We start from the raw sequence: 27,641 nt of genomic DNA, 5'->3' as shown, positions 1-27,641 counted from the left end.
ACTTTCAAAATACTAAATAAAGTTACAGTAGAATATAACCTTTTAAATAGCCCGCTAATTTGCAGGTGCTGAAGAGACTGACAAATAAAATTCATATTCTTCTATACTTTAAAGATAAATATACCTATCATTATTCAAAATAATATGGTATGAAACTTCAGTCATTGGTAAGGGCCTATGTTGACATGGTGTTTCTTAGGCGTAATTCTTCCAAGACATCATCAGTTGCTATTTTAGCTTTTTGTAGGATAAAATTATATTTTCTAAGTTTTATTTGATTTTCTACTGTAAAATAGGTGTAAATACTGCAATGTGCACTCAAAATTTACTTATTTTTATAAAAAAAAGATTAGTTTTTTAAAGGAACATATTTTCAGTCCTTAAGAGTTTATTTTGTTTATTTTAGCTTAAGACAATAGAAACCCTATTGGGCAGTACAAGCAAAATTGGAGATGTGATTGTTCTTGGGATGATAACCCAGTTAAAAGAGGTAAGTGAAACTTGATAAGTATCCATCCTTTATTTTCAGCCTTCAAACTGATGAAATGTCAGTTAAATACAGCATTTTTACAGAGGGCACCGGAATGTATTCTTCATTGAAAGCATCTACTTCAGTTACCAAATAACTTTTTCATTTGCATTTGGTTTCCTGAGTAGACATCAGAAAGGAGTGTCTTAGACAAGCCACCAGTTTGCATAGCCTAAAATTAGTTCCCCAGTAATCTCTGGTTGACTTCTCAGTTTCTAAGCATTCAAAGATGCAGACCACATCCTGCTCCCTGGGAGATGCTGTTGGCTCTCTTAGGTGAAGGCACCTGGTGAGGTCCCTCTTGTGGCAGCCAGCAAGTGTCCCTGCTGCCATCTCTTGATCGGCAGTAGTCATTGTTTGATACCTCTGAGGACTCTGAGTCTCAATTAAATGATGGAAAAGCCTAGACTTGGAATTACTGATTTTTAAAAAAATCCATGGTACTCTCTACTATAGTCTATTGTCAAAATTGTCAGTATCTTAATTGTTTTGCCATAGTATTCATTTTTACATAAATGTGGACATATTTCTTTTAATTTTTTTTAGGGAAAATTTTTTCTGGAAGACCCTACAGGAACAATACAACTGGATCTTAGTAAAGCTATATCCTTCACTTTTATTTTTTTTTAATCTGTGTTAAATGAATTGGGGAAATTGATTATATATCATTTTCAAATTTACCTAATTGGGTACTTAGTGTAACTTCCATATGGTGATGTAGGAATCTAGAGACATAATCCTAACTAGAGACAAAAATGTTTAATTCCTCCTTATTTGCTGTATCCAGACAAATCACTGAAAAAGTTTATAACATGCTAAAAATGATCTATATTTTCAGTATTACATCTTAGAATCAGATATGAGGATATTTAAACCTAACATTTTTTAAGCTATAATCTATTCAGAGTTTTAAATGTGTAGTCTTTGAATGTCGGAGAAGGCAATGGCAACCCACTCCAGTACTCTTGCCTGGAAAATCCCATGGATGGAGGAGCCTGGTGGGCTGCAGTCCATGGGGTCACTAGGAGTTGGACACGACTGAGGGACTTCACTTTCACTTTTCACTTTCATGCTTTGGAGAAGGAAATGGCAACCCACTCCAGTGTTCTTGCCTGGAGAATCCCAGGGATGGGGGAGCCTGGTAGGCTGCCATCTATGGGATTGCAGAGTCAGACATGACTGGAGCGACTTAGCAGTAGCAGCAGCAGCAGCAGCAGCAGTCTTTGAATGTATTATTTGAAAGTCCTGTTGAACCCAAAATGTATATCGACTTTATCACCACCTCAAGCATAGAAATAGAATTATTTTCCTTAATTACTGTATACCAGTTTCATAGTGGTTTATACACAGAATCATGCTTTGTCTTAGCAGAGGGTAAGTTAGTATTTTTTTTTCCCTGTCCTCCTTATCATTCTACAGTAAAACCCTTTCTACACTGGTTAAAATACATTAACAGTGTAACTCAGGGGAATATTGATTATCAGAGCATACTTTTGAGATTATTTAACTCTCAGACTTCTAATGGGCACAGGGTTTCTTTCTGGGATGATGAAAATATTCTGAAATTAGTACTGATGGTTGTACAACTTGTGAATAGACTAAAAACTACTGAGGTATGCACTTTTATCTTTATTGATTTACTTATTTTTGGCTGCGCTGGGTCTTTGTTGCTATGCGTGGGCTTTCTCTAGTTGTGGCAAGTGGGGGATACTCTTTAGTTGTGAATCATGGGCTTCTCATTGCAGTGGCTTCTCCTGTTGCAGAGCATGGGCTCTAGGGTGTGCGGGCTTCAGTAGTTGCGGCTTCCAGGCTCTAGAGAGCAGGCTCAGTAGTTATGGCAAAGGAGCTTAGTTGTCCTGCAGCATGTGGGAATCTTGCCAGACCAGGGATCAAACCTGTGTTCCCTGCATTGCAAGGTGGCTTTGTAACCACTGGGCCACCAGGGAAGTTCTGAGGTGTACACTTTTAAAGGGTTGTATTACGTGTGAATTATATCTCAATGAGGTTAAAAGAAACAAAGATTGCACATAGAGTCATAAAATGAGACATTTTTATGTAGATGTAGAGAATGGACTTGTGGCTACAGGGGGAAAGGGGAGGGTGGGACCGATTGGGAGAGCAGGATTGAAATAGATCCCTGGTGGCTCAGAGGGTAAAGTGTCTGCCTGGAATGCAGGAGACTTCGGTTCGATCCCTGGGTCGGGAAGATCCCCTGGAGAAGGAAATGGCACCCCACTCCAGTACTCTTGCCTGGAGATTCCCATGGAGGGGGGAGCCTGGTAGGCTATAGTCCATGGGGTCGCAAAGAGTCGGACACGACTGAGCGACTTCACTTCACTTCACTTCACCATGTGTAAGATAGATAGCTGTAAGAAGCTCCTGTACAGCACAGGGAGCTCAGCTTGAAGCTCTGTGATGACCTAGAGAGGTGGGATGGAGGGGGAAGGAGGCTTAAGAGAGAGTGGATATATGCATACATTTAGCTGATTTACTCTGTTGTACACTTTGTTACATAATTATACTCCAATAAAAAATAAATGTTAAAAAAACACATTTTTATCTCTGTACCTTATCTGTCTGTACTCTAACATGTACTGTGAAATAAGAAAGGGAAAAGTTTTACTTCTAAATCTATTACAATTTCATGACTTTTTTTTAAATAGATCTGGGACTATCAGGAATTCTCTGGTGGTCCAGTGGTTAGCATTCGGCATGTTCACTTCCATGGTCCCAGGTTCCATCCCTGGTCAGGGAACTAAGATCTTGCAAGTCACATGGTGTGGCCAAAAATAAAAAACAAAAAAAGAACTGAGACTGTCTCTGAACCTGAAACTGTTTTGTAGCTCAGTGGGACTGGTGAATTCTGTAGTTAGTTGACCGGGGATTAAATGATGGCCTAGCATTACTGCTTTGTGTTCCACAGTTTTGTCTTTTCAAACAAGAAAACTGGACAAATGAAAGTGATTTGTTACTTATCTGTTTTTCAGGTTGGTTTGAAGATCAGGTGTTTCATGTCAATGCCTTTGGATTTCCACCCACTGAACCCTCTAGTACTACTAGGTATAAAAATGTTTGACTTAAACTCTATAGAAATTTTAGAATACTGGCAGTAATAAATCTAAGATAGTATATCACATGTCAATTATTACAAGTCCTCAGACTTTGTGTTAGAAGGTGAAGAGCAATGGAAAATGAGAGTTAAAAGACTGGACTTTATATAAAACTGAAAACTAGTGGGTTGACTCCAGACTGGTTGCAATTGCATCTTTGTATTTGACTTTCACTGGGAAAGATTTCTAATCCATTGGTCTTCTTTATCTACAGGACTGAGACAAGAGATAGGAAAACAGAAGAATATAATTCCCATGTTAATATAAAGTTCTTATTTTTGTATTTTACTGAGTGAAAGCTATAAGAGGCAAATTATATAGTTACTTAATATATGCAAAATCATTATAATATTAGAGGGGTTCCAAAAGGACTTTGTCTGAGAGGAGTGAATTCCCTGTCACTCAAGGAATTTGACAGAGGCTGAATAATGGTGTGAAAGCTGTAGCCGGTGGCCTGTGGGTTGAATGTAGTCTATAGACATTTCTTGTTTCCCCTTGGAGGTATTTAAGCATATTTTGAATTAGTGTCCAATATTTGAAAATTAGGAGATCTGAGTTATCTTGAATAATCAGCTCTGGCAGTACTTCGCACCTAAATTCTCACCTGGAACATCTTCAGTGATGGCTCACTTTGGGCAGGATAAATTTATGTACCCTTATTCACACCTAGTCAGCCTCAGCTGGTTGCTGCTTTGATATTTAGTATTAGCTTCCTGGAGCCTGTAGGCATCTGGGGTAATTAAAGTAGTTGCATTCTAATTCTGAGATTCCATGATGATGGTGATGATTTCAAGAAGTCTGATGATTAAGGTTTTAAATCCAGTCTGCTGTTATAAATCAGGCACCAAGGCCACATTTGCTGGCGGGGAGTCACTGGCAGGCAGCTTTTGCTGTGCATCTGCTTCCTGGTGAAGTAAATCCAGGGTAAAGTGCTGGTCATGCCACAGAGAATACAAGCCCGCATCAAGCCAGTTTACTTTTAAGTGAGTGCTTTTAGTGCTAGTTTGTGGCTAGGTTTACATCATGGTAGGGTTTCTTGGGGCTATATTGAAAGCATAATTGCTGTTGTCTTGGTGTTATAGTTTCATACAAGCCTCAAAATTACTCTTCCGAATGAGAGGTATAATCAAGGAAGCTGGCCTTGAGTGTTACCATTCGTTTAAGTTTAGCCAAGCATTCATCTTTGTAATGTCGCAAATAATCTTCTATTTAAATTGTCCCACTTTCTCTAAATTAAAGTACAGATTTGCTAGGATTCCATTGCCATGTTGCTCTCTTTCACTGGTACAAGACGTGACTTATGTTTTCTGGGCCTGATGTATTTGTTAAAGTTCCTAGAATTCCTAGATCATTTCTTGGGAAAACAGCCTTCCTCTTGCTCGTCTTTGTACCTTATATTCCATGAATCAAGGATGGAAGATGTTACTGACGCCTTTTTAAGCTTTAATTTCTCAAGAATCAGCTTAATAGGTATTTCTCTTTGTAGTATTCTGGTTTATGTTTGGGTATATAACTGAAATCATCTGTATCATCTTATTTCATTCCTCTGATAACTGCAAGATTGTAACCTAACACTGTCACCTGTTATTGGGATGGCCTCAGGCACATCACTTAACATTTCTAAACCTGAACCTTGCTTTCTCTTTTGTAAGATGAAGAAAATAGAATCTACCAAGATGAGGTTTTTTTTTTATAATTTAATATTACAGTCTGTCTGATAGCAGCACACATTTTCCTTAAGAGCAAGGTTCAGTATTCCCTAATGCAGTGTTTGCAGTGACTTTATAGGATATAATTACAGTGACTTAATAAGAATATACAGGTTCTATATCCACTTTTTTGGATGTTGAAAATGAATACATACTATACAATGCTTTGTAACCTGCTTCATCATTTAATAATATTCAGTCAACATTTTCCATTACCATGAAATTTTTTATTACATGATTTGTGACATTCAGCAATGTACTTTGAGCACATACTATATTGCCAGACTCTGGTAGGTGTTGGATTAGGGAGATAGACATTAAACGTCACCCAAATAATTTGCTGATCACAAATTTGATAAGTTCTATGAAAGAGAAGTACAGGGTCCTCCAAGTGTGTGTAATGGGGAAATCTGACTTCTGTTGGGATCCTCAAGGGACAGTTCTGTGGGACAGTATTCAACATTTAAACGGAGGACGGTAGGATGGCAGCCGGTGAAGGGTAGGTGGCAAGAGCAGTAGAGGCTGGGAGTGCAGAAGATCACTCCAGTTTCCATTTTGGGCAAGCTTTAGTGTGTCTTCCAGATTTTCACAATTCTGGGATGTAGATAAGTCTTTGTAGACATCCTTAAATTCTTAGATATCTAGAAGTGAAATTGCTTGGTCAAATGGCTAGCACTTTTTTGGGGATACTTTTATTAGTTATTATTCAAATTGAGTACCTATTTCTCCTACTTTCAACTATATAAGGAAATTATGATTTATTTTAATGTTTGCTTTAGTAAGTTTTAAAAGGTCCAGATATAGTTTACTTATCTTGCTTTGTTTACTGCCTCAGTGTTGCTTCCTTTCTCATTTTAGAATGTTTAAATCAACTTGTTTGCTTTTTAAGTGGTACAAATAATACATTTTCATGCTACAATTTACATTGATGGGAAAATAACCTCATTAGATAGACAGAAGCTTAATTTGTAGAATTAGCAGAAAAATATCTTCAACAGAATATAGGATAGAAGGTAATAATTGTGTTATAATTACCTAGGGCATACTATGGAAATACTAATTTTTTCGGAGGGCCTTCTAATACATCTGTGAAGACTTCTGCAAAACTAAAACAACTAGAGGATGAGAATAAAGATGCCATGTTTGTCTTTATATCTGATGTTTGGTTGGACCAAGTAGAAGTATTGGAAAAACTTCACATCATGTTTTCTGGTAGGTGTCATTTGTTTTTATTCTTTTTTATGAGAGCTCATGTCTTAAAACTAAATTCTTTTTAAAAAATGTATCTTTTTGAGTAGTCTGTTTTTGTTAAAAAAGTTGATTCAGAGGTGAAATATTTTAAATGAGTTCATCTTAAAGAGTTACATTTTTACATTTGAAAAATAACTGTATGTGTGTGTTCATGATAAATAAGAATTAGTCCTAAAACAGTACAAGAGTAGATAACAGCTTAGGCTTCGGAGTTTGACAGAACTGGGTTTAAACTGCAGCCTAATACTTTAGGCAGGTTAATCTCTCTCTCAGTTTAGAGGGATGTTGTGAGGATGAATCAAGCCGTTGCAGGGCCTGCCACAAAGTAAGTGCTCAATAAATGGGCACTATTATTACTGTTTTTATAATAAGTTGTTATTAAAATAAGGTATTGCTTTTAGACAGTAAGGTTTTATTATTAAAAACTCATGGCTAAAAAAAGAAAAAAGCTCATGGCTAAAAGATTTTAATGTGATTTCTAGACCAGAAAAGTGATGTTCATTTATTCTTTTCTTTTTAGGTTACTCACCAGCACCTCCAACCTGCTTTATTCTGTGTGGTAATTTTTCATCTGCACCTTATGGAAAAAATCAAGTTCAAGCTTTGAAAGGTATTGAGGATCTATTTAATAAGTGTTCCTACATTTATATAAACTAAGTTGATGAGAAATAATCTATATTAATTTAAATTTATTAATAATATGTAGAGTTGTATCTGATCAAATAAAATTTTATTTATGTATATCATATGCAAATTAAATTCAATATCCCTTTAAAATTTTAGATTCCCTAAAAACTTTGGCAGATATAATATGCGAATACCCAAATATTCATCAAAGGTAATGATTTCTATTGCTGTATTTTTTCATTTAAAGGGTTATTTGAGAAACAAAAATAAATCCTAATTTAAGAAATAAGTGGAAGAAAAATTTGAGAAAATTAGTATAGCTGGGAGATAAAATTATCCTTCTATCACAATAATATATGTTATATTCTAATAGAGATTTATATTGAAAAGTATTAATTGGAAGAGTGATAATTTCAACCATAATCCAAATTTCTTGATGACATTATTACTCTAAGGGTCTAGAACTATACTCTTCAAAAATGATAGTCACTGGCCACATGGATCTCTTTAAATTTAAAGCTATATCATTTAAAGGAATTCCCTGGTGGTCCAGTGGTTAGGACTCTGTGCTTTCACTGAGGAGGGGTCCAGGTTCGATCCCTGGTCAGGGAACTCAAAGAACCCTATAAACCTGGCAGTGTGGCCTAAAATTAAAAAACTGAAAAAAAAAAAAATTCAGTCACACTAGCCACAGTTCAAGTACTCAGTAATTAGGCAATACAGATCTAGAACACTTCCATCATTGCAAAAAAGATCTATTGGATGGTATCGGTCTAGAGACTTTTATTAGTTCATTTATTAAAATGTATAAAATTTAAAAATTTTATAATTTAATTAAAGGCAATAACTTGGTTTTAGACTATTGGGTAGCGGTATAATATTTTTAGAATTAATTATGTTGAATTTTGCTACAGTAGTCGTTTTGTGTTTGTACCTGGCCCAGAGGATCCTGGATTTGGTTCCATCTTACCAAGGTAAGTTTTATTCAGATATTTGCAACAGTAAAGAAAACTTTGTAAACTAAAAAATATATACTGTATCGTCTTAATTGTATTTATAGGCCACCATTTGCTGAAAGCATCACTAATGAATTCAGGCAAAGAGTACCATTTTCAGTTTTTACTACTAATCCTTGCAGGTAAATATTAGCATTTTGTATTGTGTTTTTTTTAACCTTTCATTTAAAAATTAACCTTTTTCTTAAAATTTGTCTCTGGATTTTGGTTGTCATGGGGTAAAAAGAAAATTTCTTTTTATTTTAGGTTTCTGAAAACTTTAACAATACTTTATTTAAATAATTCACTAACATTGAATTCAGAAACTTAATAATGGATGGAGATTTTATAATAGATATTCCGATTATACATCCTTTAAGAAAAGTTACAGTGGAAGAATGGAAGGATTACGCATTTACTCTATGTGCCACGGTGACCATAGGTTCTTACGGAGAGAATGCTTTCAGTCTTTGGTTCCCTCTCTTTTCTATCTACATTCACTCCTTCAGTGTCCAGTCCATGAGCTTTAAGTATCCTCTATGTATTGACAACTCCCACGTTGATATCTCCACCTCAAACCTTCTCCCTGACTCCAGATGCACATATTCAGTTGCCTACACATCATCTCCCCGTGGATGTCTAATAAACAACTTCAAACCAAACTTCTAATCTTCTTCCCCCAGCAGCCCCACCCTGTCCTGCAGCTTTCCTCATTGTAGTTCTGAACACCTTTATCCTTCCATTCATTCAGGCCAATCTTCGGGGTTTCTCCTTACATGCAGGCTTTGAGGAAGTCCTTCAAAAATCTGAAGGAGGACTTCAAACATTTATATCCAGAATCTGGCCATTTCTCTATAGCTCCCCCTCTATGACCCTCTGCCATCTTCTCTACCCTTGGCTACTGTAATAGCCTCCTCACTGGTCTCTAGCTTCTCCTGCTCCTCTGTAGTCTGCCCTCAACCATGTCCGAGTGATCCTTTAAACCAGAAGGCGTATCACACTGCCCTTACGGATTCAGAAAGATGGATCCATAGTTTTATTTGGTAACAGCCCGTATCCTCTGCAATGGTAGTCATGGCCCTGCGTGAGCTGGCCCCGTTTCCTCTGTGATTTCTTCTCTTTTATTCCAGCCCTCCAGCCTCCTCTGCTCTGCCTGTTGCCTCTGCCTGCCTCTGCATGTCTGCATGACTCTCTCACTTTCTTCAACTCTGTGCTTAGATCAAATTTCATTATGAGTCCTACCTGTTCCAGTCCTCCTATTAAATATTCCAGCCTTTGACCTTCCTTTCCTGCAAATGATCCCTGTTAGTCTTTTTCTTTTTGCTTTACACTTAATCATCTCTCAACATACTATTAATTTCCATGTCTGTTGTTTATCGTCTCTGAACGCCCACCCCCAGTAGAATGAACTGCATCAGGGCTGGGGTCTTTTTGTTTTGTTCACTCATCCCTAAAATAATGCTAGACACATATAGAGAGCTCAATAAATTACTGTCAAATGCATGGATGAATAGATTATGGTTGAATTTGAAGTGGGAATGTATTATAAAACATCTTGCCTTTAAAATTATATTTTTTTTCTGTGGAAGTCACATTCAACTACCATTTTCATTTCAGAATTCAGTATTGTACACAAGAAATTATTGTCTTTCGTGAAGACTTAGTGAATAAAATGTGCAGAAACTGTGTCCGTTTTCCCAGTAGCAATTTGGATATTCCTAATCATGTAAGTTAAGGATTTTCTTTATTAAGGTATCTTACATGTGACTTTATATAAAGTTTTAAGTCACTTAATCACTTGCCCTTTTGTTTTTTGTTTATAGTTCAAAATAATTTCAACACACTTTTGTCTGTAAGGTAATTTTTGTTCCCTAAATCAGTGTTTCTCAGTTTTCTTATTGAGGTATCCCCTAATGGACAGAAGAAAGTCCAGAACAAGCAGGAAATTTATTTGGAGCTTCCCATTTTGCCTTTAGAACTCACAAATCTTACACTGTACTTATATATACTTAAAGAAAATGTGTTTTTAATCATGTTTATTAAATATTTCCTATGATATGCCCACATTAGGAAGATGTGGTGTTTATCAAGATTCCCTGACATACAGCTGTCAATCACTGGTTACATGTATCCACAATTGGAAGTATGGAAATAGATCATACACAGCATTTCTAGTATGTATTTTATAACCTTCAATGTGTATGTAGGTCAAGTATATATTCTTGCCATTACCCAAGCTGTGGAATTATTTTTAGATGAACAGAATTAGGAAATGAGTTTATTATACAGCTAAAAATATAACTGCTCCAAAATGACTCTTTGGGGAAGTAGCTTTTATAGTATTAAATGAAAACTCATAAATTTCTCCTAAAATACAGGATAATTTCATATCAGTGTTCCCAAAGCTCTGTGATTCAGTTTTCCCAAATGTTTCTCAAATTTTAAGTCTGGTAATCAGTATTTAATTTAAATTCTCTGTTGCTCTTTTAGCTTTTACAAATGCACTGAAGTTTGTTTTGTGTCGTTCTTTTGTAGTTTGTAAAGACTGTCTTATCCCAAGGACACCTGACTCCTCTCCCTCTCTATGTCTGCCCAGTGTATTGGGCGTATGACTATGCTCTGAGAGTGTACCCTGTGCCTGACCTACTTGTCATCGCAGACAAATATGATCCTTTTACTTTGACCAATACCGAATGCCTCTGCATAAACCCTGTAAGAATGTAGTTAACATTATGTATCATAATTTGTCAAGATTAGAGTGTTACTTCTTTAAAGTATATGTTGAATCAGTTACTGTCGGAGTAAAAACATACCATCAATGAAATAACGGAATTAATTTGGTATAAAGAGAAAGTTCTTAAACTTTCAGAAGAACATGTGACTATAAAGTAATGTGACTTAGTTGTTTTTTTTTTTTTTTTAAAGGCACCATTATAAATCCAAATGCGTATTTTCCCCTTCAAAGTAATTTGCCTTGGGGTTCCTTTCTGGAAATTACTTTCAGAGCATGTATCCTGTTCTCTGTGCACATATTAATGGTACTTGTCCATTGAGGGTGATTTTTTTTTTTTAAGAAATTGTCCAGGTCTCCAAAATCTAAGCCAGATGAATGTTGAATTTCTTACTGGGACACACTTTAATATTTCATTTTTATGTGGAACCTTGAAATGCTTCAGAATCCTGAAGTTGCTTCTGAATTTTTGTAAAAGTATAATTGACTTTTTGAACTTGGGGGTTAAATGCTGCATAAATGTTGCTATTTATATCAAGTATCTTCACTAGTGGTTTTTAATATGTATGTTTCCTTGATTCTTATGAGTTTTAGACTTTAACTTTTTGGCGTTTTTTTTTAATCTAGGTCACTTTTGGAAACATCATCCCTTACTGCTTTTCTCACACATTTATTTTGTGTCCAGCTTCTTCAACCACAGAATTATTGACATTTTGAACCAGATAATTCTGTTTTGGGCACTGTCCTGTTCATCTCAGGGTGTTTAGCAGCATCCCTGGCTTCCACCCACTAGATGCCAGTAGCAGCCCCCAGTTTTAACAATCGACAATGTCCTCAGGTATCTGCCAAATGTCTCTAGGGGACAGAACTGACCCTGGTTGGGAACTACTGCTATAAGGATGTGCACAATTGATTTGGTTTCATTGTTTTTGTAATTTGTGGCCTAATTTTTACAGAATCTTTATTTATATTTCAATATTCTTGTCATAATGAGGCTATTTCCTTATTTAAACTGAACTCTTTGTGTGTTCTCATAGTTAATGCTGCATTTGAAAACACTTTATTTCTGAATTTTTCTTTTCATCTTGTAAATGAGTAAACCACCATTTCCTACACCATCATCTTTTTTTTTTTTTTTTACATTATTTATACCTTGTGGACAAGCTCAAAACTTTTAAAAAATTTTATTTATTTTTGGCTGCACTGGTTCTTTGGTGCTACATGTGGGCTTTCTCTAGTTGTGGCGAATGGGGGCTACTCTCTAGTTGCAGTGCGTGGGCTTCTCATTGCAGTGGCTTCTCTTGTTGCAGAGCACGGGCTCTAGGGTGAGCGGGCTTCAGCAGCTGTGGCTACCAGGCTCTAGAGCACAGGCTCAGTAGTTGTGGTGCATGGTTCCCCTGCAGCATGTGGGATCTTCCAGGGGCAAGGATCGAACCCACGTCTCCTGCATTAGCAGGCAGATTCTTAACCATTGGACCACCAGAGAAGTTCCTAAAACTTGGTTTTGACATTGTTTCATCCTTTCTTGCGGAGAAGGCAATGGCACCCCACTCCAGTACTCTTGCCTGGAAAATCCCATGGACAGAAGAGCCTGGTAGGCTGCAGTCCATGGGGTCACTAGGAGTCGGACACTACTGAGCGACTTCACTTTCACTTGCATGCATTGGAGAAGGAAATGGCAACCCACTCCAGTGTTCTTGCCTGGAGAATCCCAGGGACGGGGGAACCTGGTGGGCTGCCGTCTATGGGGTCGCACAGAGTCGGACACGACTGAAGTGATTTAGCAGCATCCTTTCTTGATACTTATTCCCATTAATGAATGCCTGCAATAGGCCACATATTGAGCTAGTGCCAGGGACACAAAGATTGAAAAGACAAGAGTCTGCTTTATTTAGAGTTTAGTAATGGACAGTTGTATATGTGACCCTGCTCTGTTGCTTTGAGGGGACCATGGTGGGGCATCAATCCCAGATTTTCACTGGGGAGAAGGGCAGGAAAGATTTCTTGAACATGATGTTTGAGTGTCTTATGTGCTTACTAAGCATCATTCAGTACTGCTTATTTCTTATACTTAAGTAGACCCACTCCTAAGCATTTCTGGCCACATTTTTTAGCATGACTGTTCTGGTCAACTTTACTTTTTCCTTCTATTGGAGATACTTTAATAATATTTTTTCTCTACAAAGAGCATGCAGAAATTTGTCTCATTACTTTATAGTCACATCTTGTACCTTCATCTTTAAGCCACGAGTGAGGAATTTGATTTTTTAAAATGGGGGTTCTTTTTTTAAAAGTTGAGTATTTTGAGTACTTATGGGCATTTTTCTCTCCAAAGGGCTCTTTTCCAAGAAGTGGATTTTCATTCAAAGTTTTTTATCCTTCCAATAAGGTAGTAGAAGATAGGTAAGTGTGCCTTCAGAAACAGCTGCCTCTTGGCATAATACTGCTAAAAATCAGATGTTCTGAAGGTGTGCTGAGTTTTTTTAAAATGACTACAGTAGCTCATTGGCAATGTTCTAGGCTGAACTTATTGTGTTCATGCTGTGTGACACGAATTGTATGTACTTGATGGCACATTTGTATGAGCTACACCAAGAACTGTTTTCTGTGGGAAACCTCAGATTGGCTGTGGGGCTGGGCTAGTTCTTTTACAGGCTGACTCATGATGAGGTTATTATTCCGAAAGGGCAGGCTTGCCTTCCACATGTGAAAGTCCCTCAGTCATGTCTGACTCTTTGAGACCCCATGGACTATAGAGTCCATGGAATCCTCCAGGCCAGAATACTGGAGGGTGTGGCCTTTCCCTTCTCCAGGGGATCTTCCAAACCCAGGGATCAATCCCAGGTCTTTCATATTGCAGGCGGATTCTTTACCAGCTGAGCCACTCAAAACCCTGGTAATCTGCCTTAAATTGGCAGGAAAGAATTGGTGTGGGGAGGTCCTGAGGAAAAAATAATTACCTGGTGGGTAGTAGTTTTCAGAGGGTGTCCTATAGACCACATGCATGAGAATCCTCTGAGGTCCATGTTACAAGTGTTAAATTACAAGATCCCATCCCAACCTTATTAAATGTCTCTCCAGTTGTAGCACCCAGAAATGTGCATTTTTAACAGTTCCCCTTAGATGCAGGCATCCTAACATGTGACTTCTCCATTAATCGTATGTTCTTTCTTTTGGTTAAGAACAGTAACCAAATACCTGCAGGTTCTCATTAGAGAATATAATCTTGACACTCAACCTTTTTTTACTTTTTGTAATTAACAAATTTATTTAAATAAAAGCACAAATACATGATAAAAATTTCAAACAATGCTTAAAAGTATAAAATAGAGAAAGAAAACATACCTCTACTTCCTAACCCTGAAATCATGATTAATAGTTTCTTATATATATTTCTTGAAAAAAATTTTTTGCATTATTTTTGCTGCTCAGTATTCACGGAGGAAAAAGTCTGTTCACTTTGGGACATACTAAATTTTATTATTGGATTCACTCATTTGACATGTATTTCTTACTATATTCCAGGTACAGCTTAGTTTTTGGAATATAACCAGGCAGATACTTATAAAAGTCACTGATATTCTAGCCTCTGTTCCATAAACTGAACATAATGCTTGACTTTAGTTAACAATGAATCCTTAAAGAAATTTTTTAAATTTGGAATGCTTTTAGGTAAGGGCAAACATTCTTACCCTCAACCACTCCCTGTTGTTGACAGCGATTTTGTGACCCCAGGATTAAGCTACTTCTGAAGCATATTTTGTCCATCTTTCAAAACAATCTTTGGCTGCACCATGCCAGCTTTCAGGATCTTAGTTCCCAAACCAGAGATCAAACCCATGACCTCGTCAGTGAACGTGCAGAGTCCTTACCACTGGACCACCAGGGAATTCTGTTTTGTCCACCTTTAGATTGACTTTTACTGAACTGAGTTTTGTTGTAAATTAACAGACATACGAAACTTATTCTGCTATGAAAACCAACAGTGAGCACTTTCAACAGGTCTCGGAACAAAAGAAATCTGTGCCTGTCCCAAGCAACTGTTCATTTTCATCTTGAGAAGACTATAAATCTGATAGACTCCCTTTGCTTTAGCTGCCAGGAGCACAGCCAAATGTGCAGTCCACTTCTATAGCAGCAGGAATTACTAGCATAAATGTTGGCTGTGGCTCTGGCCTCATCTTCTTTGATTTGTATTTTTCTCTTACCTGAATTTCCTTCTTTCCTTAACTTTTATCCTTTTATTATATCTATCTTAGCAAACCATTTAATATTCTAGAGATAGAAAAACCACAATAGGATTTAACTGATTTATTAATTATGATGGCACAGGACACTTCAGTTAAATTTCTTATAATGTTTCCTGAATGACATGCATTATTGTTTAGTGTTTTAAGTACTGTATACAGACTTCTATGAGAGTTCTTAACATGCTGTATGAGAAGTCACTTATGTGCCTGTCTCTCTTAAAGTTTCTAGCACAGGCCTTGACTTGCAGTTGATACTGACTATTGTTGACATAGTTGGTCCATTTATCATCTGTGGAGTCAGATACTAAAACCCTTGATCTAATTTCCAAACTATAATTTGGTAGTGATAATTTGAGGAATTTCTTCAGTGCTAGATCAAACAAGTTGATGTATGCTTTTTTCCTTTGTTTTGAGAGGAAAAATTTTTATGATACAGTGAAATAATTTTGTGAAATAACTAATTTAGTGAAATAACTTATATTTATAAATAACATTTAGTTCTCCCAAAAACAATTTTTTTCTTAGAATATTTGTGAAATCATATTTTAGAGTTAACACAGAAATGTAGCCAAAGTGGACTGAGGTTAACCCTGTTTCAACATGTGCTTTCAAATATAGTTGTTTTATTTAAAAACATAATGTTAGTAATGTACAGGAGAAACTCCCATTCTCACACAATAGTTGGTCAGAATAAAAATGGTAAAAAAAAAAAAAAAAAAACCTCTACAGAGGGCAATTGAACAAGATTTCTTAAGACCTCAACTGCATATACCATCTATTTCATTTCTAGGAATTTATCCTACAGGTATACTTGGGTTTATGCATAAAAGTAGGTACAGCTGTTTTTACTGTAGTTTTTATAACAGCAAAACAAATAGTTTAAATATATACCCATTTAAAAGTTATATTCTTGATTTGGGAAAATGGCATTGAAACATGTATAATATCATATATGAAACGAGTCGCCAGTCCAGGTTCGACGATACTGGATGCTTGGGGCTGGTGCACTGGGACGACCCAGAGGGATGGTACGGGGAAGGAGGAGGGAGGAGGGTTCAGGATGGGGAACACGTGTATACCTGTGGCAGATTCATGTTGATATATGGCAAAACCAATACAATATTGTAAAGTTAAAAAAAAAAAGTTATATTCTGATTTACATTAATTTCAAGTCATAAAGGATTAGTTAAAATTATAAATATATCGTGTATTTATTACTAATTGAAAAAAAGGCATAGAATAGTGTTCATGTATTCTACCACTTGTGTTTGTGTTTTTAAAGCATTTACACATGTATATGCGATTAGACAGTCCTTTATATATAATTAGACAGTCTTTGTAAGGATATAACTGTTGCTTCTAGAGAACAGAAATAGAGTGAGACAGACTTATTTTCCATTGTGTCTCCTTGGGAATTTGGAGCAATGTGCATGTATTGACCTATTTTTAAAATTAAAACTAGATATTAAGAAATGTATAACTTAGCTTTATAAGATGTTTAATTTTATGAATATTTTCTATTTTCAGCAAACTTCAAGGGTTTTGAGATTCTTAGACCATCTGAAGAAACAGAATTCATCAATCATCTGCTTATTTTATGTAATTTTGTTATTAAATTATAATAAAATTTTGGTAAACTTTAGAATGTCCTGTTTAAATTTCTATTTATAACATTTTTTTATAAATATGGTATACTTTACAAAGTTTCATAGGAAAAATATTTTCTGTATAATTGTAAGGAAAATATGAAAATGTGTAAAAATACATAATCTAAGTATATATTTGTATATAAAAATTTAAGTTTCATTATTTCTATACTAGTTATATGCTTGGATATGAATTTGAGCAAACTCCAGGAGATAGTGAAGGAGAGGGGAGCCTGGCGTGGGAGCCACTTAACAATTCACATGCTAATTGTTCACCATAAGAGTCTTAATGGTGTATTTAATAATTTCAAATTGTTTAAATTTCAAGTCATAGAATTTATTCTAATGATAGTGAAAACCATTGTTTCAGGATATCACTGTGATATTCATTACATTACCTTTTGGCACTGAAAATTTAAAAACATTGTCCCCATAGTTTTAAGAGGAGTAATACCTTTAAGAGGAGTAATACTCACTTTGAAGCAGCCCTGTTTTTCTATTTTGGGCATAACCACTCAACACCATCCCCTTATCTTTTAGTTTATGGCGGGAACTACAATGAGAGCCCAGAAATGAATGAGTGATACGACATTGTTAAAGGTACAAAGAGTGTTTCAAACGTAGGAATAATCTTAATATTATAGACAAGTTGAAATGGAAGACCCTTCTTTCAAAGAAACTTAGCTTTTGGGGGAAGAGATACTAATAAAAAAACTAAAATGACATTGAAGGAAATTCCTCAAGAAATTTAATCTGAATATTGTGATAAGTGAATTGCGGTTAAGGATGAAGTGGCAATTTGAGATATGGTTTGAGGATGGAAATTTTCAAAATATTAGAAAAGACCTGATGTTAAAACAGTAAGATTGAGCTTTAATCTCAAGAACAGCCTGGAAATTTTGATTAAAAGTGAAATCAAGGCATAATTCCAAAAGCTACTAGATTACTTGGGAAAATTTACAATCTAGGCCTTGAAAGTGGTACTGAAACAGACACTGCCAGATTGTTGGTCTAGTTTCAAGAACCATAGAGCTAAACATGAAAGATTTCTTTAGGAACATATTTAATGCCTAGAAATACAGGGTGCATTTAGGGGTTAGCAAGGTGAAGAAAGATGAAGCAGGGCAATTAACTATGAGCAGGTAAATTACCAGAATTATAATTATTTGAGTAAGACAAATGAGAACCAGTTAGTGGTGGACATTGACTGGAAATTAAAAGGAAGCATAGATCTGAAAAATGGGGTAGCAGATGAACAGTACTGCAGGAGCACCCAGAGCTAATACAGTGAGGACCAACAGAGAGGTGGTGCGCTCACCTGCTCGGTGTTTAATCAGCATGGCTGACCTCACCTCAGAAATCTGGGTCTAAAGCACCGTCATGTGACATTATGCTTTAAGAGGCCAGGTAGATCACACAAGAGGGGAGTGGGCTGAGATTTCTGTGCTATGGAAAAAGCCGACACTTGGTCTCAGTATGGGGAAAGCACAGGAACTGTATCTGATGAGGTAGGAGGAAAACCTGGATAGTGTCTTGTCACTGAGGTAATGCCAACATTATGTTAAATGTTGCTGAGGCTGTCAACAAAATGAGGACAGAAAAATGATCACTGAATTTAACTACCAATTAATAACTACCTCAGTCAATAAATATTCTATAATATCAATTTGAATGGCTGCTTAGAATCCCATTGTATGGCTCTACCCAAATCTGCTCAACCAACTGTTGAATTCTTAGATTCTTCCCAAACCTTTAGAATCATAATAGTGCCTTGAGCATGCTCTCAGAATTGGAATTTCTGCATTAAAAAAAGTATGCACATTCTAAAGGCTTTTGACATAGGTACCAAACTACTTTCTAGAAAAAATTTTAATATAAATTCTACCACCGCAAGGAAATAATTGTTTTGTTTTTAAAGAAAGCCTTTTCCATTTTTATAGGTGATATGTGGTATCTTATATTTGCATTTTTATTAACAGTCATGTTTGCTGATGATTGGTTATTTATGAATAACCTGCGCATAACTCTCACACCAAATGAGAGTTGTAAATAGGGTGAATTGGTGAAATATCTAGACTGAAATGTTGGTTTAGCGAAGTGAATAAACAGAAAAACTTACGATAGAATCACAGTTTATGACTACTGGGTGGTGCATTAGCTGTGTGACTCTGGTGAGGTAACTTTTCAGGTCTCATCTTCTTTGTGAATTGAGGATCAGGTCTACCTTGAAGGGTTCTGAACAACGAATAACGTACATAATGCTGGAAATTACAATTATTAAGATGCTTATTCTGCACAGGTAACTGCACCATGGCACAGGAATCTAAACAACGTAGGATGTTGGTCTGAAGAAACTAAGGCTATTTCTGTCATTTCTATCATCCCTGTTCCTGCCCCTCCTCCTGGGTGTTGGTGGTGTCACTATGGCAACGAGCACGCGCCGCCCAGGCTCAATTCTGAAGCCGTTACGGACCTCCGCCTCCTCACTCTCCGGAGACTAGCGATTTCACCTCGCGTCCCACCCACTAGGTCTCAGATCCATCTCCCTTGGCCTCCGCGCAAGGAGCCGAAGGACAGCATGGCCAAGGAGGCAGCTTCTTCGCCGCTAGAAGACTTGGATCTTAGTGGAGAGGAGGTCCAGCGGCTCACCTCCGCCTTCCAGGACCCGGAGTTCCGGCGAATGTTCTCCGAGTACGCCGAGGAGCTCACGGACCCTGAGAACCGGCGGCGCTACGAGGAGGAGATCACGGCGCTGGAGCGTGAGCGCGGAGTGGAGGTGCGGTTCGTGCACCCGGAGCCGGGCCACGTATTGCGCACCAGCCTGGACGGGACCCGGCGCTGCTTCGTGAACGTGTGCAGCAACGCGCTGGTAGGCGCGCCCAGCAGCCAGCCCGGCTCTGGGAGCGCGGTGTCCGGCAGACAGTGGTCCCTGCCCTACAGCCTGGCCCCCGGCCGCGAGTACGCGTGGGGGCGCGGCACCCGCTACACTGTCTACGACGTGGTCTTCCACCCAGACGCGATCGCGCTGGCCCGGCGCCACGAGCGCTTCCGCCAGATGCTGGACGCCACGGCCCTGGAGGCCGTGGAGAAGCAGTTCGGCGTGAAGTTGGACCGGAGGAACGCCAAGACCCTGAAGATCAAGTACAAGGGGACCCCGGATGCCGCCGTACTGCGCACGCCCCTGCCCGGAGGCGCGCCGGCCCGGCCCGAGGGGGAGCCGGAGAGCCCTTTCCCCGATTTCCCCTACCCCTACCGATACCCGGCAGCCGGTGCGAGCGCTGCAGTCCCCCGGCCTCAGGCGCCCTCCCCTCCGGAGGCCGTCCGGCAGCCCGCCCCCACCGAGCCTCGCTACAGCGTGGTGCAGCGCCACCACGTGGACCTCCAGGATTACCGCTGCTCCCGGGACTCGGCGCCCGGCACCGTGCCGCAAGAGCTGGTGGTTACCATCGAGCTGCCGTTGCTGCGATCGGCCGAGCAGGCGGCGCTGGAGGTGACGGGGAAGCTGCTGTGCCTTGATTCAAGGAAGCCCGACTACCGGCTGCGACTTTCGCTCCCGTACCCGGTGGATGACAGCCGCGGCAAAGCACAGTTCAACAAGGCCCGGCGGCAGCTGGTGGTGACACTTCCCGTGGCGCCTACCGCTTCGCGCCCGGAGCCCGCCGCGTCCCCGGAAGAGGCAGCCGACCCGCCAGGAACTGACGGCGCAGCGTGCGCTTCCGCTTGCCGCGGGGAGGCGGGCCCGGCGGGGGTTTGTGCTGGGGACGCAATCTCAGGTCCCAGCCGAACCCGGGCTGCAGACGCCGGGATCACAACTCCGGACGCCCCCGGGAAGGAGCGCGTCGCAAAATCCGAGGAACGGGATTTCGGCGGGCAAGAGATATCAACCACGGGGACCCGGGAGGAGCCGCCTTCAGGAGCCGGGAACTCACCTGGGGACCGTGGCGGAGGCGCTCTTAGTACTTCCTGGGGGGACCTCGACGCGGGCCTTTCTGTAGGGAGCGCGAGCGTGCGCCCGACCCTCGGCGTGGAGGCGCGCGAGACGCGGGAAGGCACCGGCAGGGAGCCGGCTTATCGAGCGATGGGTGGTCCAGGGACCGACCGCGGCGAAGCTTTGTGCCCGCCTTTGCAGTGTAGTCAGGATGAAGAATCCCTGACACTGCTCGTTCAAGTGCCTTGGATCCTGCTTCAAAGTCTTCAAGGGGAAGTGAACCCCCTCTGGTACAAATTGTCTTTCTCTACCCAAGACTTAGTTTATTATTCCTTCTTTTTGCAATTTACTCCAGAGAATAAATTGAGTACCAAAGAACCAGAGGTTAGCATTTCTTCCAACAATGCAGTGATAAACCTGGCCAAGTCTCCAGAATGCCATGGATACTGGAGAGAGTGGTATTACGGTTTAAACAACTATTGTTTGGAGGTAACAGTTCTTTCTAGAGTCTTAATGTTTGACATATTCTATTCCACTTATCACAGTCATCCTCACAGTTTATCCTGAACAAAGGATTTTCCATTATAACTTCTCTCCTGACGACTAGAAGTTGATAACCCTTGATCAAAGACTTGGGAGAAAAAAAAAAAAAAAACGAAAATTTAACGCATCCTCTTTGGTGGATGGGTTTCAAGTCTTCAAAGTTGCCCTCAATGCATGAATGGTTTCTCAGGGATCCGTAGACCTCTAAAACTGTATACACAAAGTTGAGGGTTTTCTTCTGGGGAGAAGGACTATAACTTTGGTCATATTCTCAAAGGGGTTTGTGACACAAATAGGGAAGAGACATTCTATCATAGCGTTATTTTCAGTTTTAAATAGCTTTTCCCAACCTTAGAAAGTAAATAATAGTTTACTTCCAGAGAGCAAAAGTAACTCGGCCGGTGCCAGTTTTTTTGTGGGAAAACCAACTCAGACCCAGGGCTGAATCTAAATACCTTGCGTTCTCTGCCATACGGTGCAGCTTAATTTTACTCCCTGATTTTAGTGGGATTGACCTCTAGTGGTCTTTACATTACACTGAAATTACTTCTTTTGGCATCAGTTTTAATCTCTTCCCTACTAGTATTGGCATAATGGCTGGCATTTAACAAAGTGTAATATAATCCTTTGTTAGCTCTGACTTCAGCTCCATCTCTTTTAGTCAAAAACTGAGGGTGAATCTTGGGTTTACGTAGGATATAATTTTGTAGTTACTACTAGGGTCTTGAGATTCAATTCAGTACTCCAGTACTATTGGCAAGTACTGGGGGGGGGGGGGGCGGGGATGGAGAGAACCTACTTAAAATTTGAAGTTCTATAGAAATTTTACACTCATAACTCAACAATTAATTGGTATTTTGAGGTTTGTATCAATGTTACATGTAATTTTTTTTGCTCTTATAAGATCTTCAAGGGTTAAGTTCCCTAATTCAGAACACTAGTTGCACAGATTGTATATTAAAATTTAAGCTTTGGGCCTTGGGCTTTAACCTGCCAGAAAGTTTTACTTTTTCCTGTGTTTTTCTAGAAATTTACTAGTAAGTTAAATTTTTATATTTATGAGGTGTATCTTGTATGAGAAGTGTTAATTGAAACCCTCCAAAAATGGTAAAATAAATAGGCAGGGCTAGGTAAGATACTTTGTGAGAAAATAAAATATGAAATTGACTATCTGTTTATGTCATCAGAAGGGGGAAATTTAGGAAAGGGCAGTCGTTTTCCTGTAATTGTTTTAGTAAATGAGAAAATAACTCACAAGGTGGGAAGAAAGCTTTAATGGACAGCATTTGAGAGAATACTAAAGTATATTTTGATCTGATTTTCTAGTATCTGAATGTTATTTTAGCAAAGAAACTAGACCAAAATGGGATTAGGGCAACTGTGTTTTATATCTTTGAAGCCTGAAATAGATTTATAATTACTTCATTAATCATCACATTAGCTGAGGCTGATGGAACCATTATGTTCAACTTTTTTCCTTTAAATTTTACTAACCAGGCTGTAAGTATTAAAGTAAAAAAAAAGTAAAAAAGTTTACAAAAAAATCACAACAGTATTTTGTGAGTAGACATATATAATGATTACATTATTATATGCATTATATGAAAATATTATAAAGAGACTGATTTGTGGCTGTCAAGGTCAGAATTTGTTACTTTACATACAAGTACGAAATACATTTCTGTAAACCTTAAGTCTCACTGGGAATTTTCCTAGAGCTTTAGGACCTCTGAATTTATTATCTTTTATAGTAAAATTAGTCATTAGACTGAGAAAGCAGGTTTATGCAAATCCTTTCTATTTTAATCATAACTATTTCCATTATAAATGTTATTCTTCCGAGGTAACTGAACTGTCTGGTGTAGTTTTTGCAGTTAATGTGTAAGTCTTTTGCAGAGACATGAACCTTAGAAATGCTTTGGCAGGGAGGGTTGTTTGTACCCTACAGTATTATTCTGTCACCTAGATCTTCAGATAATACAAGGCAAATTATTTCAAATGTGAAGTTTTTCTTTCGCCAAAGTTCACTTTTGTTTAGTACGTGTTCACAGGTTGTTTAATAGAAGGGAATTCGAAACATCACTTTGTGATTCCCCTCCCCACCACGCCCCCAATTTGGACCAAATAATGCATTTGTGTGTATTTGTAATTAATTTGTTTATATTGTAGTACAGAGGAAAACTTTTTATTTGGGGCAATGGTGAACTGATTTGAAGAATTTAAAATATGGTTATTCCTTCAAAGACCTAACCATATACCTATATTCACTTGACATACTCGAATAGGAACAAATTGCTTTGTCTTTGGGATTGCCTGCATAAGTGATTTTTGTATATCCTGTAGTTTGGTAATCCTATTGCCTTCCTTTTTTTAATTTTTAAAAAGTTTATTTTAGTTGATTTACAATGTTGTGTTTCCTCTTTTTTTTTTAGATTAGTTGATTTATAGTGTTTCCTCATTCTTATATAGTTATATGCTAGTGTTGCAATGGATTATCACAGTGCTTAAAAATAGAATATAATTCTCTTAAGTAAAATATTATACTTGGCTCTTACCTAACCAAGAACTAAAAGGCAAATTGGTCACACAAAATTTGAATGCATACTGTCTTATCTTTAGCTGACTCATTAGGAAGTGTTCTAAAATTGAATTACATTTTATAGTTCGGACTGCATTGAAAACTAGAGGTGATGTTATTCTTACAAAATACTGAGAGGGGGGAAAAAAGGAAGATATGATTTGTAAATAGGATTATCTGGAGGGAAAGCATACCTCAGATTTATACAAACGTAGAAAAGGACCTAAGACTTTATTTTAGGATCTCCTATATATGTGTGTACTCTTGCTAGTCTTTTTGCTCTGTACAATACTGTTTTCTTAGGCCAAAACAGCATAGGAATAACATGAAATAAACATTTTAAAAGTGAATACCTGAACTGTGTGAGAATTGTTATGAGCTGATTTTAGATACAATTCTGTCAAGTATGACCAATAAAGTAGAATATTTTTTTCTCTTTTTATTTTAGGAAAGGTTATTTGTCAATGAAGACAATGTTAATGAGTTTCTTGAAGAGGTCCTGAGCCCTCCATTCAAACAGACATTACCCCTGACTCCACCATTAATTGAAGTTCTTCAGGTTACTGATAGTAAGATTGAAATACATGCAAAGGTAAGGATTTGGGCAGGCTTTATAGAGTAGTGATTTGGGGCAAGGTTGAAGCCTGACAAATCACTTAATTCTTGATTTTTTATATCATAACTTTAAATGCACATAATGGCTGGGAAGAGTGATGTTAAGAAGAATACAGACCTTTTTTTGATGTGTATTTTACTATTAAATATCTGTGATTCATTTTCACTTATGTTATCTCATTTAATCCCAAAATAACTGTTCAGTGAGGAATAGAGAGAAACTAACATTTGGGAAATGTGAGTATTAGTCCAGGGACTAACAACTCTTTTTGACTCTCAAACCACAGGAACTATATATGTTACATATGGTTTGTTCATTCTTTCTAGTTTAAGTTTGGTTATCTTTATAGTCTTTGATATTAGACTTAACTAATTTAGTAACTAGCACAGTTGACTTATATGTGAACTAGGTGAGAAAGAGGTTCTGAAGAATCACAGAAATACAGAAAAATTCAAGAATACCCTTTTTAAATTTTTTGGCTGCTTCCGGAGGCCTGAAGGATCTTAGTTTCTTGATCAGGGATTGACCCCAGGTCCTTGGAAGTGAGAGGGTGGAGTCCTAACCAGTGAACCAAGAATGCCCTTATAAGAATGACTGTTATTAGGCTTTATGCTGCTGCTGCTGCTAAGTCACTTCAGTCGTGTCCGATTCTGTGTGACCCCATAGACGGCAGCCCACCAGGCTCCCCCGTCCCTGGGATTCTCCAGGCAAGAACACTGGAGTGGGTTGCCATTTCCTTCTCCAACGCATGAAAGTGAAAAGTGAAAGTGAAGTCGCTCAGTCGTGTTTGACTCTTAGTGACCCCATGGACTGCAGCCTACAAGGCTCCTCCGTCCATGGGATTTTCCAGGCAAGAGTACTGGAGTGGGGTGCTATTGCCTTCTCCGACTGAGCTTTATGGGCCATGTTAAAAGATTTGTAGGCCAGGATTGTTTTATCCTGAAGGAGATGAAGAATCAGTGAAAGGATTTAATTAGAGAATCAATGCCAGGTTTGGATTGTTAAAAAATGACTGGCAGCATTTGGAGATTGACTTTGAGGGGGAAGCCAGAAATTGAATTTGCAAGTCTACCGGGTTATTCCTTCACAACTTAAAAGTTTTCAGAGGGTACAATTTACTTTTCTGTTTCAATGAATTCTTAATTTGCTGTTTCTCTTAACATAGTTGCAAGAATGCAGTAACTCTGAGCAGCTTCATGAAAAAGAAGAAAGAGTCCATGAAGGAAGTCCTTTAACAGAAAAAGAAAATACAGAACATGCTACCATTTCAACAACTGATTCTGCTTCATCTGTAGCAGTCACAGTCCTAGAAGCAGACCGTTGTGGTTCAGCCACGTGCTTGCAACAAGGGGCTCTTGATGTTTCTCAGAAGCTGTTTGCAGAGTCTCAGCAACCTAAGTCAGAAAAGGAACGTGAATTTATAAAAGACAAAAGTGCTGTTTATGCAAATGAAAGAAAAGATAACTTAAAAGAACCAGTAATAACTGAAGAGAAAGAACTGGATGGAAACCACCCATCTTCGTTACTGAACAAAACTGCAGTTCGCGATACACCTGGTTTTGACCACATAAAGGAAACCAATATGCAGGATGGTAGTGTGCAGATCATTAAAGATCATGTGACTCACTGCTCATTCAGTTTTCAGAATAATTTGCTTTATGACTTGGATTAATTCTGTATCATTTTTAGAGGCTGAGTAAAAACTTTTGGACGTGAAACAGATTGTTTACTATCTTAAAACCAAAAGTATTCAAAAAAGTATAAAATGAAAATTTGTATTTTTATTCTTATGGGGAAACTGAAGCTAGTATTTTGTGTGTGTGTGTGTGTGTGTGTACAGAGAGTTTATGTCAATACAAAGCTTCCTGAATTATGGAAATAAGTTTTGTGATTCCTCTGTTGTATATTTTTTCTAATGGAGAGTAAAATGTTTAGTGTCAAAACAACCTGTTTATAGTCTTTTGGCTTTTGTTTGCCATTACTTTAATAAAGTTTCCAAAATACTGTGTCATAAAAAGTAATTCTCAAGAATGTAATGAACTAAAAGCACACACAATAGTGTGTGTGTTGGGGGAAGGAGAATCTCAAAACTATGTGTTTATAAGTCTTACTGCTGCTAAGTCACTTCAGTCGTGTCCGACTCTGTGTGATCCCACAGACGGCAGCCACCAGGCTCCCCCGTCCCTCGGATTCTCCAGGCAAGAACACTGGAGTAGCTTGCCATTTCCTTCTCCAATGCATGAAAGTGAAAAGTGAAGTTGCTCGGTAGTGTCTGACTCTTAGTGACCCCATGGACTGCAGCCTACCAGGCTCCTCCACCCATGGGATTTTCCAGGCAAGAGTACTGGAGTGGGGCGCCATTGCCTTCTCCAATAAGTCTCACTAAATAGGATTTATTCAGTATTTATGCTTGTCATAGAGATTCTGAAAGAACTTTATTAACCAATATTAAATGATCCAAACAATACAAATACACTGAAATTTAGTATATTTGCTTCAACTCTGTATCTTACTCTTCTCGTAAGTCACCATATGTATGTGTGGGTGTATACATATATATAAATAAAGGTTATTAATGACTTTGAAAACTCAAAATTTAAAATAATTTTTTGGAAATTAGTAAAACATTCCTTGGTTTTATAAAATTAGTTTACAAGTTTTAGAACAAGACAATTTAAGAAAATCTGAGAATTTACCCCAATAGGAAAATTGTCTTCCTTATAGTAATACATGAAGACAACAACAAAAGCTGCTGCTACTGCTGCTGCTGCTAAGTTGCTTCAGTCGTGTCTGACTCTGTGCGACCCCATAGACGGCAGCCCACCAGGCTCCCCAGTCCCTGGGATTCTCCAGGCAGGAACACTGGAGTGGGTTGCCATTTCCTTCTCCAAAGCATGAAAGTGAAAAGTGAAACAAGTCGCTCAGTCGTGTCCAACTCCTACCGACTCCATGGACTGCAGCCTACCAGGCCCCTCTGTCCATAGGATTTTCCAGGCAAGTGTACTGGAGTGGGGTGCCATTGCCTTCTCCAACAACAAAAGCTAGTGTTTTCTAATCAGTTTCTTTTATAATACCTAAAAGAGGGCAGCAGATGTTTCTAATAGTTGCTAAATTATGAGTTTTGTGGA

At 38.3% G+C, this 27,641-nt stretch overlaps 2 protein-coding genes and 2 non-coding genes across 9 annotated transcripts in view; 3 read left to right on the top strand and 1 right to left on the bottom strand.

The window, feature by feature from the left end:
* The window catches only part of POLE2 (DNA polymerase epsilon 2, accessory subunit), a 31,874-nt gene extending 15,001 nt beyond the window's left edge, over positions 1-16,873 (top strand). For 3 of the 6 annotated variants that reach the window (XM_024997539.2, XM_010809252.4, XM_010809257.4), the window contains exons 7-18: positions 407-490; positions 1,076-1,132; positions 1,855-1,903; positions 3,517-3,589; positions 6,388-6,560; positions 7,120-7,209; positions 7,383-7,437; positions 8,141-8,200; positions 8,287-8,364; positions 9,839-9,947; positions 10,757-10,933; positions 16,730-16,873. In XM_024997539.2, the coding sequence (XP_024853307.1) occupies positions 407-490; positions 1,076-1,132; positions 1,855-1,903; positions 3,517-3,589; positions 6,388-6,560; positions 7,120-7,209; positions 7,383-7,437; positions 8,141-8,200; positions 8,287-8,364; positions 9,839-9,947; positions 10,757-10,933; positions 16,730-16,873 (1,149 nt within the window). 6 annotated transcript variants of the gene reach the window in all.
* On the top strand, positions 7,765-7,838 carry TRNAE-UUC (transfer RNA glutamic acid (anticodon UUC)). The gene has a single exon. It is a non-coding gene; the product is annotated as a tRNA-Glu (tRNA).
* Positions 16,874-19,201: 2,328 nt separating the features above from the next.
* On the top strand, positions 19,202-26,530 carry DNAAF2 (dynein axonemal assembly factor 2). Its single transcript, NM_001076024.3, is given in 3 exon segments — positions 19,202-21,265; positions 24,346-24,489; positions 25,679-26,530. Coding segments are annotated over 3 exon segments (2,490 nt in total). The 5' UTR covers positions 19,202-19,426; the 3' UTR covers positions 26,186-26,530.
* On the bottom strand, positions 19,499-19,576 carry MIR6517 (microRNA mir-6517). Its single transcript, NR_107744.1, has one exon. It is a non-coding gene; the product is annotated as a microRNA mir-6517 (primary transcript).
* Positions 26,531-27,641: the final 1,111 nt, after the last annotated feature.

Source organism: Bos taurus, chromosome 10, assembly GCF_002263795.3.
Source record: "Bos taurus isolate L1 Dominette 01449 registration number 42190680 breed Hereford chromosome 10, ARS-UCD2.0, whole genome shotgun sequence".
In the NCBI taxonomy this organism is placed as follows: Eukaryota; Metazoa; Chordata; class Mammalia; order Artiodactyla; family Bovidae; genus Bos; species Bos taurus.
Note: the sequence above shows the minus strand (reverse complement) of the source record. Positions and strands in the feature narration are given on the sequence as shown.